This window comes from Bufo gargarizans, chromosome 2, assembly GCF_014858855.1.
Source record: "Bufo gargarizans isolate SCDJY-AF-19 chromosome 2, ASM1485885v1, whole genome shotgun sequence".
Taxonomy (NCBI): domain Eukaryota; kingdom Metazoa; phylum Chordata; class Amphibia; order Anura; family Bufonidae; genus Bufo; species Bufo gargarizans.
The window spans coordinates 142,192,916-142,207,643 of NC_058081.1; the positions used below are offsets into that span (position 1 = coordinate 142,192,916).

General features: G+C 44.8%; 1 protein-coding gene across 2 annotated transcripts in view; it reads right to left on the reverse strand.

The window, feature by feature from the left end:
• LOC122929605 (girdin-like) overlaps positions 1-14,728 on the reverse strand; it is a 91,747-nt gene that overhangs the window by 18,211 nt on the left and 58,808 nt on the right. For both annotated transcript variants that reach the window (XM_044283237.1, XM_044283236.1), the window contains exons 23-26: positions 14,614-14,698; positions 11,953-12,121; positions 8,937-9,019; positions 1,344-1,442 (exon numbers count right to left, since the gene is read on the reverse strand). In XM_044283237.1, coding sequence (XP_044139172.1) covers positions 1,344-1,442; positions 8,937-9,019; positions 11,953-12,121; positions 14,614-14,698 — 436 coding nt within the window. The remainder of the gene's footprint in view (positions 1-1,343; positions 1,443-8,936; positions 9,020-11,952; positions 12,122-14,613; positions 14,699-14,728) is intronic.

A 14,728-nucleotide genomic window follows, 5' to 3' on the forward strand; every position in this document is an offset into this window, starting at 1 on the left:
AAAGGCCAATAAATGCCATATAAAACCCATGCAGCATGGAACAAACATTCATTTCTATGGTGGTAAAATGCCAAATCATGTGTAGGGGCCTTTAAAGGGGATGTCTCACTTCAGCAAGTGGAATTTATCATGTAGAGAAAGTTAATACAAGGCACTTACTAATGTATTGTGATTGTCCATATTGTCTCATTTGCTGGCTTGATCCATTATGCACTGCCTGTTTCCAGGGGTTATTGACACCCCTGCTATCTAGCACTGGTGGCTATGCTTGCATACCATAGGAAAAAGTGCCAGCCTCTCTGGAGGCTGGAATCGCGGGAGTGTGCATTGGCATGAATGTGCAGCAACCCCCGGTCCAGCCACCCCGTATCTGCGTTGCAGCGGTTGCAGTCGGCCCTTGAAACGGGCAGTGTATATGAAAAAATGAATCCAGCCAGCAAAGGAGACAATATGGACAATTACAATACATGAGTAAGTGCCTTGTAGTACCTTTCTCTACATGATAAATGCCATTTGCTGAAGTGAGACAACCCCCTCAGGCCTCTTTCACACGGGCAAGATTTCCACGCGGGTGCAATGCGTGAGGTGAACGCATTGCACCCGCACTGAATCCAGACCCATTCATTTCTATGGGGCTGTGCACATGAGTGGCGATTTTCACGCATCACTTGTGCGTTGCTTGAAAATCGCAGCATGCTCTATTTTGTGCATTTTTCACGCAATGCGGGCCCCATAGAAGTGAATGGGGCTGCGTGAAAATCGCAAGCATCCACAAGCAAGTGCGGATGTGGTGCGATTTTCACATATGGATCATGTGACGGACCATGTGATGAGCGCAGTGACGTCACCACAGGTCCTTTTCCTCAAAGAAGAAAAAAGAAGACAACCCGGGCTGCGCGAACAAGTGGATTAAGGTGAGTTAAATAATTTTTTATTTTTTGATCCCTCCATCACTATTTTACTTAGCATTCTGTATTAAGAATGCTATTATTTTGCCTTATAACCACAACACCTAACCCAAACCTGAACTTCTGTGAAGAAGTCCGGGTTCGGGTTTAGGTACCAAACATGACGATTTTTCTCACGTGCGTGCAAAACGCATTAAAATGTTTTGCACTCGCGCAGAAAAATCGCACATTTTCCTGCGACGCACACCGCATCTTATCAGGCCCAAATCCATGACGCCCGTGTGAAAGAGGCCTTAAGGTTGCATTCACAGAGGCATAATATGGCACTGTGCAGTACACAAATATTTAGTGGCAGAAAGGGGATCAGAAGGTTTTACAGTTTCTTTAGCAGATTTATTCTAGTAGGTGACTAGAAGTAGTTTTCAAATGTCTTACTTGTTCTGTTACAAGTTTGTGTTGATTTTTAAGGGTCTCATTGTCCGTCTGCAGAGCCTGTGCCACCTGTTCATTTACTTTAGTCTGCTTCGAGAGGCTCTGTAATTAAAAGAAAATAATTAGGAGAGACCATATCCTGAAGACACGAAGGGAATATATTATATAGCAGTTTTAGGCTACTTTCACACTAGCGTTAATATTTTCTGGTATTGAGCTCAGTCATAGGGTCTCAATACCGGAAAAAAACGCTTTAGTTTTGTCCCCGTTCATTGTCAATGGGGACAAAACGTAACTGAACAGAAAAGAATGCTCTAAAATGCATTCCATTCCGTTCTCATACTGGAGAGCAAACCGCAGCATACTGCTGTTTGCTTTCCGTACTGGGATACGGAGCAAGACGGATCCATTATGACACACAATGCAAGTCAATGGGGACGGATCAGTTTTCTCTGACACAATCTGACACAATAGAAAACGGATCTATCCCCCATTGACTTTCATTGGAGTTCATGACGGATCCGTCTTGGGTATGTTAAAGATAATACAACCTGATCCGTTCATAACGGATGCAGATGGTTGTTTTATCAGTAACTGAAGCATTTTTGCCAGCCCTGTGCTCTGATGAAATCTCGCACCGTTTAATTTTCGGCGCAGGCGTGGTGAGGAAGCTGGTAGGCCTGCGAGCGTCTTTCCCTCACAGCTCCTGCGCCGAATGCTGAATGGCATGAGATTTCACCAGAGCACAGGGCTGGCAGACAGATGCCAGCGCTGCCTGGCTCTATCAATCAGGACTTGGAGGGAGGCGACAAAGGTGGGAGAACGGAGCCTCTAGGAGCAGGAACATTGCCCCCCCCCCAACCCCCCCTGCTCCTAGAGGCTTATTAGCATATTATAAAAGTTAGCTTAATAGGGTTAAATCTGGTGACAGAAACCCTTTAATTGGGTATGTTACTACCACTACCATGAGAGAGAAAAACTACCGCATATTAGACAGTAATTTTCAAAGGGTTGTCACAGGACAAACCACCACCATTTGTTTGAACAGCTGTCATGTAATACAACATTAATCATAAATATATTAATACTAGCTGAAGGACCTGGCTTCGCACAGGTATATTTCATCTATTTCATTAAATGTTTGTGTATGTCGTTAAAAGATATCGAAAGTATCCACTATAACCGTGACATCTACAGTACTCCACCCCCTTAAGGCTAGTTTCACACTAGCGTTCGTCGGTCCGCTCGTGAGCTCTGTTTGAAGGAGCTCACGAGCGGACCCGAACGCCTCCGTCCAGCCCTGATGCAGTCTGAATGGAGCGGATCCGCTCAGACTGCATCAGTCTGGCGGCGTTCAGCCTCCGCTCCGCTCGCCTCCGCACGGACAGGCGGACAGCTGAACGCTGCTTGCAGCGTTCAGCTGTCCGCCTGGCCGTGCGGAGGCGAGCGGATCCGTTCAGACTTACAATGTAAGTCAATGGGAACGGATCCGCTTGAAGAGGTCACCATATGGCTCAATCTTCAAGCGGATCCGTCCCCCATTGACTTTACATTGAAAGTCTGAACGGATCCACTCAGGCATCTTGCGCACTTGCGTACTGAACGGAGCCTCCGTCTGCATTAATATGATCGGATCCGTTCAGAACGGATCCGATCAAGCGCTAGTGTGAAAGTAGCCTAACAGTGACTTCCACAGCCCTGCATCCCTTAACACTGACCCCCCCCCCCCCCCCACACACACACAGGGCCCCATCTCTTTAAAATGGGACCTCCACAGCAGCCACCCCCTTAACTTTGAGTTCCACAGCACCCCACCCCCTTGACAGAGACCTCCACAGGGGCCTGCCCCCTTAATAGTGACCTCTACAGAACCCGCCCCTTAACACTGACCATAGGTTACAGTCCCTTTAACTGACCTCCACCATTCCCAGCCCCCTTAACAGAGACCTTCACAGCGACTGCCCCTTTAACAGTACCCCGCCCCCTAACAGTGACCTCCACTGTACCCCGCTCCCTTAACAGCGATCTCACAGTACCCCTCTGCCCCTTTATTAGTGGCCTCCACAGTGACCTTCACAGTGCCCGCCCCTTTAACAGTGACCTCCACAGTGGCCTGCCCCCTTAACAGTAACATCCACAGCGCTCTCCCCTTTAACACTGACCTTCACAGCAGCCGCCCCTTTATTAGTGACCTCCACAGTACTCCGTCTCCTTAACAGTGATTTCCACAATAACCCGCCCCCTTAACAGTGACCTCCACAGAGCTCCGTTCCCTTAAAATGTGACCTTCACAACACCCCGCCCCCTTAACAGTGGCCTCTATAGCACCCCACCCCTTAACACTGACCTCCATAGCGGACCGACCCCTTAACTGTGACCTCCACCGTTTCCTGCCCTCTTAACAGAGACCTCCACAGTGCCCTCCCCTTTAACAGTGACCTCCACAGCATCCCATTAAGGGGGTTAACAGTGACCTTCACAGCGGCCGCCCCTTTATTAGTGACCTCCACAGTACCCCGTCTCCTTAACAGTGATTTCCACAACACCTCGCCCCCTTAACAGCCTAACAGTGGCCTCTACAGCAATCTGCCCCTTAACACTGACCTCCTTAGCGGACCGTCCCCTTAACTGTGACCTCCACAGCAGCCTGCCCCTAGGGTGGCCAGAGGTCCAGTTTTAGGCCAGGCAGTCCGGCTTTCAGACTCCCTGTCCTCTGTCCAGCGCAGGGCCTGGACAGACACATGGATGTCCTTTTGAACTGCTCCTCTCATACAGCAACACTGTGCTGTCTGAGCGTGATCTGCAGGGAGAAAGTCACCCTCCCTCCCACCCCTGCAGCTGACAGAAAATTTTTACCTTCATTTTTCAATCCCCGTCGGCTGCAGAGTGGGAGGGGGCGAGGAAAACCGGGCAGGGATGTGGCTTAATGGGACCTGGGGGCGGGGTTTTTAAGTCCATCTTTTGAGGGTGGCCTGAATGGCCACCCCACCTGCTCCGTTAACTGTGACCTCCACAGAACTCCGCTCCATTTACAGTGTCATCCACAGGGCCCTGACCCTTTAAAGCTGACCTACAGCAGTGAGTAAAAATTTGTGGATTGTTATGGAAACCTGGTGTAAAACTGTGTGTATGTGGAGACTAAGGGCCTGCAAGCTTGTATTGGCTGATAAGGGTCATGTGACCATGCAGCTATTGGCTAATGCATTTTTGGGAATATCTCAGGAACGGTACGTGCTAGAGAGCTGAGACCTGGTCTAAAACCTTCCCGGACACCTGATGTACCTGCCAAATTCGTGATTCTAAGTGTGACGGTGCTGATTCCTTTAGCGGACATACACACATATACACATACACTCAGCTTTATACATTAGATGGAGACATAGTTATCAGAAACTGGAATAAAGGGGCGGGCTAACTCCAATAAATAATTCTCTTTGGTGAAAAAAATGAATAAAAAATATACTGTAACTTTCTAAACTTTACTAATGGCCCAGTTTCAATGTCTGCTGCGTATCTCCAAAGTGTAAATGAAGATGTTCTGACCCAGGCTCCGGTGGCAAGGAGCTTCCTCCCTCTCTCTGTTGGTCATGTCATGAAGAGGCTCTCTGTCTGGCTCAATTCATTAGCTAAGCCAGCCCCCCTTGTCTGTCCCTGCATCAGTTGTGATGGAGAAGAGAGCTGGTAAGGTAAAGTGTGGAAAAAGTTTCTAAAGCCCTAATAAATCGGGTGTTAAGGCACGTGCTCTAAAATTTGGATGTGATTATGTCAATCAAATGACAAATCAATGACCCATAAGGACAATAAGTTTTGCTAAGGGTACGGCCACATATGGTGTAAATGCTGGAGATTCTCCGCAGTGTAATTTTTTACTGAACATTCCCAGTGTTTACAGTATCACTGAAGTGGATGGGATTTCAGAAATCTCATCCAGACACTGCGGATAAAACCCAAAGAGTAAACTGACTTGTGCTACAGATTTTTAATCCACAGCATGTGAAATTGATGCTGCTAACAGAGGTCACACGATGGTTTCCGAAAGACAAAAAATATTCCTCTTAGCATTTTAAAGGGGTATTTTCAGCCGAAGAATATAAAATAAGGGTAAAATAAGTGTGACTTTTTTTTCTGGCCATTACTTTTTTTTTTTTTTTATTAATGTAGTCATATGAGGGCAAATTGTGAGGCAAATTGTATTTTAGTGACATCATTTTGGGGTAAATATAAATTTTATTAATTTACATATAATTTATTTTTATGAACTTTTTGGGGTGGTAATGGCAAAAAAAAATGCTCTGCCATTAGTTTTTGCACTTTAAATGTATGACTTTCACTGTACGGCATTAACTAGTGTGTTACTCCAATGATATGCAAATTTGCCTCTCTGGTCCAGATGTCAACTCCTTACTATCCAGAATCCCACAATGCCTATCTGCTATATCTTCCTTCTCTCCTCTCGCTTTCTAAAACTTAACATGGATAATTATCTTTCCTCCATCTCACTTAGCCCACCCAAAAGACCTACCTATAAAAGTCAATAACTGCACGCTCTCCCTAGTACCACAAGTCTATTGCTTGGGGAAAATTATGATTCTGCTCTGTTCTTCAAACCCCAACTCAAAAACATCTTTTGGATACGCACATTCCTTGACCACATTGTCTGTACATGCCCTCATCATCTCCTGCCTAGCCTACTGCAACATCCTCCTCTGTGGCCTCCCATCTAGCTCTATCACACCCCTTTAATCTATTCTCAACTCCACTGCCTGACTAATCCACCTCTCCCTCCATTACTCCTCTGTCTATTCTCTCTGCCACTCTCTTCACTGGCTCCCTGTTGCCCAGAGAATCCAGTACAAAACAATGACATACAAGGCCATTCATAACCTGTCCCCTCCATACATCTGTGATCTCCCCGTACCTTCCCAAATGTTATCTTCGGTATTCAAAATACCTCCTTCTCTTCTCTCCTCTTATCTGCTCCTCCCACAATCGCCTCCATGAGTTCTCCCATACCGCTCCTGTATTCTAGAGCTCTCTACCCCAACATATAGGATTATCACCTACCATCGAAAGCTTCAAAAGAGACTGAAAAGCCATATCAGTAGCTTTCTACTCTCATCTACTGTATCCTTCCCCATCCCTAGCAGATTGTAAGCCCTTACAGGCAGGGTCCTCTCTCCTCCTGTACCAGTTTCTAACTTGTTTTTTTCCCTATTGAATTTATTTTGCTTTATGTAAGCCCATCTGTTTTCATATGTACAGCACCATGGAATGAATGGCACTATAATAAATAATAATAATAGTAATTACGGACCAATAATAATTACAGGCCAACTCAATTAAGGCTACTTTCACACTAGCGTTCGTCGGTCCGCTCGTGAGCTCCGTTTGAAGGAGCTCACGAGCGGACCCGAACGCCTCCGTCCAGCCCTGATGCAGTCTGAATGGAGCGGATCCGCTCAGACTGCATCAGTCTGGCGGCGTTCAGCCTCTGCTCCGCTCGCCTCCGCACGGCCAGACGGACAGCTGAACGCTGCTTGCAGCGTTCAGCTGTCCGCCTGGCCGTGCGGAGGCGAGCGGATCCGTTCAGACTTACAATGTAAGTCAATGGGAACGGATCCGCTTGAAGATGACACCATATGGCTCAATCTTCAAGCGGATCCGTCCCCCATTGACTTTACATTGAAGGTCTGAACGGATCCGCTCAGGCATCTTGCGCACTTAGAAAATTTTCTAAGTTATTAATGCAGACGGATCCGTACTGAACGGAGCCTCCGTCTGCATTAATATGATCGGATCCGTTCAGAACGGATCCGATCAAGCGCTAGTGTGAAAGTAGCCTAATGCGATACCAAATATTTATAGTTTTATGTGTTTTTACTACTTTTACACAACGATTGCATGCCTTGTTATGTTGCTGCATTTCAAGAGGCAGAACTCATTCATTTTTGCACTGTTGTAGCCATATGAGTGCTTGTCTGTGGGGTAAGATGTGGTTTTTCATTTGTAGCAATTTTTGACGTATATGGGATTTATTGATTAGTATTTATTATTTTGGGGGGTGATGGTGAATGGGTGCAAAAACAAGTCAGTATATTTTTTATTAAGTTGTTCACAGGGTTGTTTAAATAACATGTTACCTTTATTATACGGGTTGTGGCAAACATGGTGTCGATATCATATATATATGTGGGCATGTTTTTTTTTTTACAAAATAAAGCCACTTTTTATGGAAAAAAAATGTTTTTTATATATAAATTTTATTAACTTTAACTACTTACTAACGTTATTCTTTTTCTTTTTTTTTTTTGTAACACTAGGAGACATTACTTTTATAATGCACTGGTATATCTTGTATTCTTATGCATTATAGCCTATAACTGTACCAGTGGACAGTCTGTCCATTAGGCTGTGTCTGTGGTCCAGTCTAAGGCCTCCTGCACATGACCATAGGTGTCACATTGCAGTATTGCGGACCGCACTTGCGGATCCGCAATACATGGGCACCGTTCCATGTGTATTCCGCATCACGGATGCAGACCCATTCACTTAAATGGGTCCGCAAATCCAGTGATGCAGAATGGTGCGGAATGGAAGCACGGAACGGAACCCTACGGAAGCACTACGGAGTGCTTCCGTGGGGTTTCGTCCCGTACCTCTGTTCCGCAAAAAGATAGACCATGTCCTATATTTTTGCGGAACGGCTGAATCGCGGACCCATTAAAGTAAATGGGTCCGCGATCCGCTGCGGCTTCCCCGCGGTTGGTGTTCATGCCACGGGGCACGCACGTTCTGATGCAGGAGGCCTAATAGACATACAGTCATGTTAGGCCCCCGGCTGCCATTCTGATCGTTGATGGTGACATAGTGAGTCCTCTCTAACTGCCTAGATGCCGCTGTGTTATTAAAACCTCTGGCAGCAGGTATTACTGGTGGCTTTCAACCTTTGCAATGAAAGAAGAAATATCCTGGCTGCAATGCCACTGCAAAAAAACAGACCATTTCGGGAATTTTTTGTGGTGGTGGATTTTCGACTCCAAGAGTGGCCATACCCTAATAGTTTCTGTCAGTGACATTTACCTCACTTAGGCCTCAGTCACACGGCAGTGCTTTGGTCAGTGCTTTCCATCAGTGATTGTGAGCTAAAACCAGGAGTGTAGGCTTCACAGAGATCAGGTATAGTGGAAAGCTCTGCACCTGTTCTGTGTTTAGAGCCACACCTGATTTTGGCTCTAAATCACTGACCAAAACACTGACGTGTGAATGAGGCATTAGGCTACATGCACACGACCGTATGTGTTTTGTGGTCTACAAAAAAAAAAAACGGATGAAATCTGTATGCCATCCGTTTTTTTTGTGGATCCATTATAACCATGCCTAAAACGGACAACAATAGGACATGTTCTATTTTTTTTGCGGGGCTACAGAACGGACATACGGATGCGGACAGCACATGTGTGAAAGGAATGGGTCCGCATCCTATCCGCAAAAAAAAATGAATGGACATGGAAACAAACAACGTTCGTGTGCATGTAGCCTTAGGCACATAACAGGAATACTCTTGTGCTTCCTGATGCAGTATCTAGAAATAGTTACCTTTAGAATATCTTTCAGCTGGTAAAGAGAAGCCAAAGTTTGGTTCTTTTGCTCCTGTAATTCCACATCACGTGATTGGCATCCTGGTTAAAGTACAGACCATGTGGTTAATTTTATATAAATATATTATATAATATGTAAATAAATACAATTTAGGATAATAAATTATTTCCCATCAGGAAAACCCTTGTCCATGTACTCTATTAGGACCATACTACATGTTGCGCTGGCCCTGGCTTTCCCCAGAAAAATCAGTTGAGGGTCTGTAGCGAAAAATTTACAGAAGTTTTTGTTGTATATTGTTATTGTAATGGTTTTTTAGAAAGTGGTGGCATATCACTGGGATATGCCATAACTGTAAAATGGGGGAAAGAGTCTAACCTCTGAGACCCCCACCAGTCTTCCCTGGTTTAGCATTTTTCACTTTCTGTTTTGCAGGGAACTGCAGTGCAGCCCATTCATTAGAATGGGTCTGGCCTTATTCTAAGGCCCCTTTCACACGGGCGTTGCGGGAAAATGTGCGGGTGCGTTGTGTAGCAACAAGGACCTTTGGTGACGTCACAGTCATCACATGATCCATCACCATGGTAAAAGATCATGTGATGGATCATGTGATGACTGTGATGTCACCAAAGGTCCTTGTTTCTACACAAAGCTAAGATGAAGACAGAAGGAGATGCCGGGCTACGCGAGCAAGTGGACTAAGGTGAGTTAAACTATTATTTATTAATTTTTTTACTCCCCCAGCGCTATTTTACTATGCATTCTGTATTCAGAATGCTATTATTTCCCCTTATAACCATGTTCTAAGGGAAAATAATAATGATCGGGTCTCCATCCCGATCCTCTCCTAGCAGAGGTCTCATTTAAATAGATTAAAAATTAAGGTAAATATGGCAATAAGTGGTTTGAGGACTGTCAGGCCTCTTTTCCCCTTTTATGACCACAGTTCCATAGCAACTTGTGGTTTGTGCACAGAAACATGAATAATCTGAGGCTAGCTGGATACTGGGGACATGCTGAAATGTTAGCGCTGTAAGGCTACCTGCACACTTTGCAGATTATATGTGGTTTTTATGCATGGAAAAAGGCAATGTAATACAGTACCAGAAATACAGTACCAGCAAAGGGAATAAGATTTAACACATGTGGATTTTTGATGCGAAATTTCTCTTTTGAAACCCACACCCAGTGCATTCAAACGGATAGGCTGAGCAGGCAGCAATTACCTCTACTGCATGTGGACAAGCCATGGTTTATTGCAACAGCAGATCAATGTGCTGCATAAATGATGATTTTACCAGATTAGGCTACCTTCACACTTGCATTTTTGCCTGATCCGGCAAGGAACGGGCTGCATCCGTCATAAACAGATCCGGTTGTATTATCTTTAAAATAGCAAGGAAAGATCTGATAAAACGGATTCGGCACCATTGACTTGCAGTGGTTTACTGTCCAGCATGGGAACGCAAACCAAACGGGATGGAATGCATTCTGGTGCACTCCGTTCTGTTCAGTTCAGTTTTGTCTCCATTGACAGAATGCCGGATCTCAATACCAGAAAAGATAAACGCAGATGTGAAAGTATCCTTAATGAGCATTTTGCTTATTCATCGGGTGATCTATGCACACTGCAACCAATGCTATTACAATAGAGGGAGGGAGGGGAGGGGGGGGCGCACACTGCCACCAATGCTATTACAATAGAGGGAGGGGGGGGGGGGGGGGGGGCGCACACTGGCCACCAACGAGTTAACTACAGGGGAGGGAGGGGGGGCCCACTGGCCACCAATGAGTTAAAAACGGGGGGGTCTGCCCCCTGCTGCCTGGCAGCACCTGCCAGGCAGCAGGGGGCAGTCATGTACACAGTTTTTTTGTATATTCTAACCTGAAGCGTTCCCATCACCATGGGAACGCCTCTGTGTTAGAATATACTGTCTGATCTGAGTTTCACGATGTAGCTCATATCCGACAGTATATTCTAACATAGAGGCGTTCCCATGGTGATGGGGACGCTTCAAGTTAAAATATACCATCGGATTGGAGAAAACTCCAATCCGATGGTATTAAAGAACTCCAGACTTTACATTGAAAGTCAATGGGGACGGATCAGTTTGAAATGGCACCATATTGTGTCAACGTCAAACGGATCCGTCCCCATTGACTTGCATTGTAATTCAGGACGGATCCGTTTGGCTCCGCACGGCCAGGCGGACACCAAAACGACTTTTTTTTCATGTCCGTGGATCCTCCAAAAATCAAGGAAGACCCACGGACGAAAAAACGGTCACGGATCACGGACCTACGGACCCCGTTTTTGCGGACCGTGAAAAAATACTGTCGTGTGCATGAGGCCTAAATGCGGCTTTAGGCAGACTGCCAGACGTAGCTCAGCTAATCAGCTCCAGGCTGGATCTGCACTGTATGGAGAAAGGTAAAAAACAGCTTGGCTGCAGTAAAGACAAGCCCTGTCTCATACTGATCACATTTTTTCCACCACCTACAGATTTACAACAAAATACTTATTATTTAGTGGGCAATACAATACAGTATTGGGTTACACTAATAATAATAATAGTAGGATTTGAGGAACCAACCAACTGTAATCACAATGGAGACATAAATAATGCACCAGTCACAGTCAGGGTTCGGCTGCATGGCGCTATTGGCCCAAGGATCATAGTGAGATCACAGTGTAGCGGCCGTAGCATAGGAATGAATGGGGTTGCAGCATGACTTGCACATGTGCTGCCACCACGAACCCAGAATCGCAAAAAATAAAATAAAAAAAACACTGCTGCATTTTTTTGTGATTATGGGGTCTGTGCCAACGTATGGGTCACACTGTGACCCCATTAATTTCTATGTTAGAACCACTAAACCGCAATACCACTGCGATCCTTGAGCTATGATCTGCAGACATAGCTGCAATACACTTAGGTCACATAGCTGCAACAGATATTATTCTGGCCTGAGAAAATCACTCCAAAAAAAATGTGAATTACACATGTCCCACCTTTAATTGCATTGTCTAGTTGCTGCAGGAAGACTTCACAGCGAGGACAATTATGTGTACTTGCTTCATTTTGGGATCCTGCTGGACTCCAACTCTTCAGTTCAGTGTGGGAATCCTTACCAGTATTAAATGAAGAGACTTTTCCATTTTGCTCTTGCATTTCTGCGAGCTATAAAATCCAGGAGGACAAAGTTACAACATACCAGCATAAGAAAGTAACATGGCAGATTTAAGGTTCTTGCTCATTGCTAACAAACAGACCAAAAAACTGAATACTGATTAATGCCTAGCTGCTCATCAATGACAATGTGGCCATATTACTGAAGTGAACGCATTGTATATTACTGCAAGATACCGTTCAGTTACAGAAAACACATTTTACTGCTATCTGCATGGCGTACGAGATAAAGTCAAGCAATGCTTTTTGAAAAAGTATAGTGACTCGCAGAGGGTGCTGTCCATGTCCAGGAGACTGTCTTTTTGTTTAAGCCTTTCTTATGTGGCAAGGAATCTTCTCCTGGACTTGCAGTAACAGAACAATCTGCCGTTGCACTGCCTGAATTGCGGCATTCGAACTTGCTCGAATTCTACCTTGCATATGCTTGAGCATCTGTATGAGTAGCATAAAGCACTGAATGATTGCATGCACCAGACCACCCCAGCAAGTAGCATGTGTTGTTTTGAGTTCAGGTAGTGGCAGCTCATCAGAGATGCATGTCGCATACTCAGGCCCTTCGAAGAGGCCACCAGATTTGTCAGTGGGGACAACTGTGGCATCAATAATGTCATCCCCATGATATTTATCCTACAGTGAAGCAAGGGATGGCAGAAGCTTATGCATCATGCTGGCCACCCTGTGGCTGTTAGGGACCCATATGGAGAAAGTCCCAATGAAGGAGGAAGTGGATAATGAGCGAGCATGAGGAGCTACCACTAGAGGACTAGGAGAAGGAGGAGTCGCTTGAGCAGAAGGATGAGGCTGATGATGATGACGACACTGGTCATGATGAGCAATCATCTCAGGTGGGGGGCCAGGTGGGGGGCAGAGTCGGAAAGGACTGAGTCCTTTCACACTGGCGAACATGTCAAGCTGCATACTTGCTTACACACTGATAGGCATATGGTTTGCATGAAGCAATCTGATGATTACTGGATAGCCATGCTTTTAGACCCTTACTATCAATGCAAAATGGGGCATTCTGGAAGAAGACCAAATTACTTTATTACCAGGATACACTGTGTATGAAGCTTGCTGCGGCTTATGGCAAGAAGATGCCTGCTGCTTGCATGTCTGGCCATAAATCCCCTCTCAACCTCTCCTTATCAGCCTCCAGTGTTACCTCAGAGAGGGTTTTCAGCATGGCAGGTGGCATTGTCACAGCCAAGCTGAGAAAGTTGTCCGCCAGTGTACAAAACATAATTTTTGTGAAAATGAATCAGGCATGGATTTTTGAGAATTTTCACAAACCTGGCTCAGGATAAAAAATAGATCTGCAACTGCTGACGGTGTCCCAAAATGTCACTAATGCTGTCTGCCTACCTATCATCAAGTTCTGTACTGTATGGCTGCTGCTGAGCAATCACTGCAGCTGTTACACCCTGCTGTTAAACACCTACTGCCCCTCCTATTACCCCTACTGCCACTACACAGTCTCCACTACTACTACTACGACTACTACTAACCAATGCAGCCGCATAGATATACTTACTGCCTTGTCTGTTCCATGCTGTGCTGCTACATCTGCCACTACTCTGGACGCTTGTGCAGAACAAGCCACTGTTTCTTTTGACCTAAAAGGCTATGTACGCCTTTAGAGGCAATTTTATTTTTCCATTGGCCTTTATTAAAAATATTGAACTGTTCTGTCACAAAGGGTTAACAGTTTTTCTAGCTGTGCGGTACTTTCAATTTCACTTTGTGGTCATCCAATAAACCTTATCGCTAAACTTCTAAGAGGTTATACACACTTATTTAAGCCACATTCTTATGAGTGTTCATAATGTCAGAGAGCAGAGATAAGGAGTATGTCTGCTCCTGGTCTGACCTAAAAGACTAAAATCTCAAGGGTGGTACTAGAGCATGTACAGAAAAAATGATGCCATATTTTTAAATAAAGACCAATTCAAAAATTATTTGTAGCTCAAAATGAGTACAATGCAATAATAAATCAAATTGCCCCTAAGGTGTACATAGCCTTTAATGTATGTGTGTATAAACAGGGGTAGGGATCTGCCCCTGTTAAGGCATAATTTTTGGACACTTGGATCCAAAACACAGTGTGTATAAACACCACCTGCCCACAATAAAAGACAATTTTTAGAAGGCTCCTAATGTGAAAATACACAACACATGCAACAGCGCATTGTGTTTATAAGCACACTGTTTTTTCACACCATCAACCATTCATTCACCCATACCTATATGTCAGGGTCACTCTGCCATTGTATTAAAGAGCTTAAAGAGGGGAGAGGGGAAGAGAAAGTGCACAAATTTATAAAAAGATAATGAAAATATTAAAAAGTTTTAGGAGATTTCAGAGTGTCATCAATTTTTTCAGGCCAAGTAGAGCACATTTGATTTGCGTAGAATAAAAAAAAATAATAATCCAACAAATTGGACACAAAACTAATTTTAAGAAGTTCATCAACTCTACTTTGTACCTTTAACTGCAGGGAGGACGTTTCAATGTTCATCTCGGTCTTCTCCATCTCCCTAATCTGCTGGAGATGCTTCATTGCATGGTCCCTATGTAAGTTGCGAAAAACAAATTATATT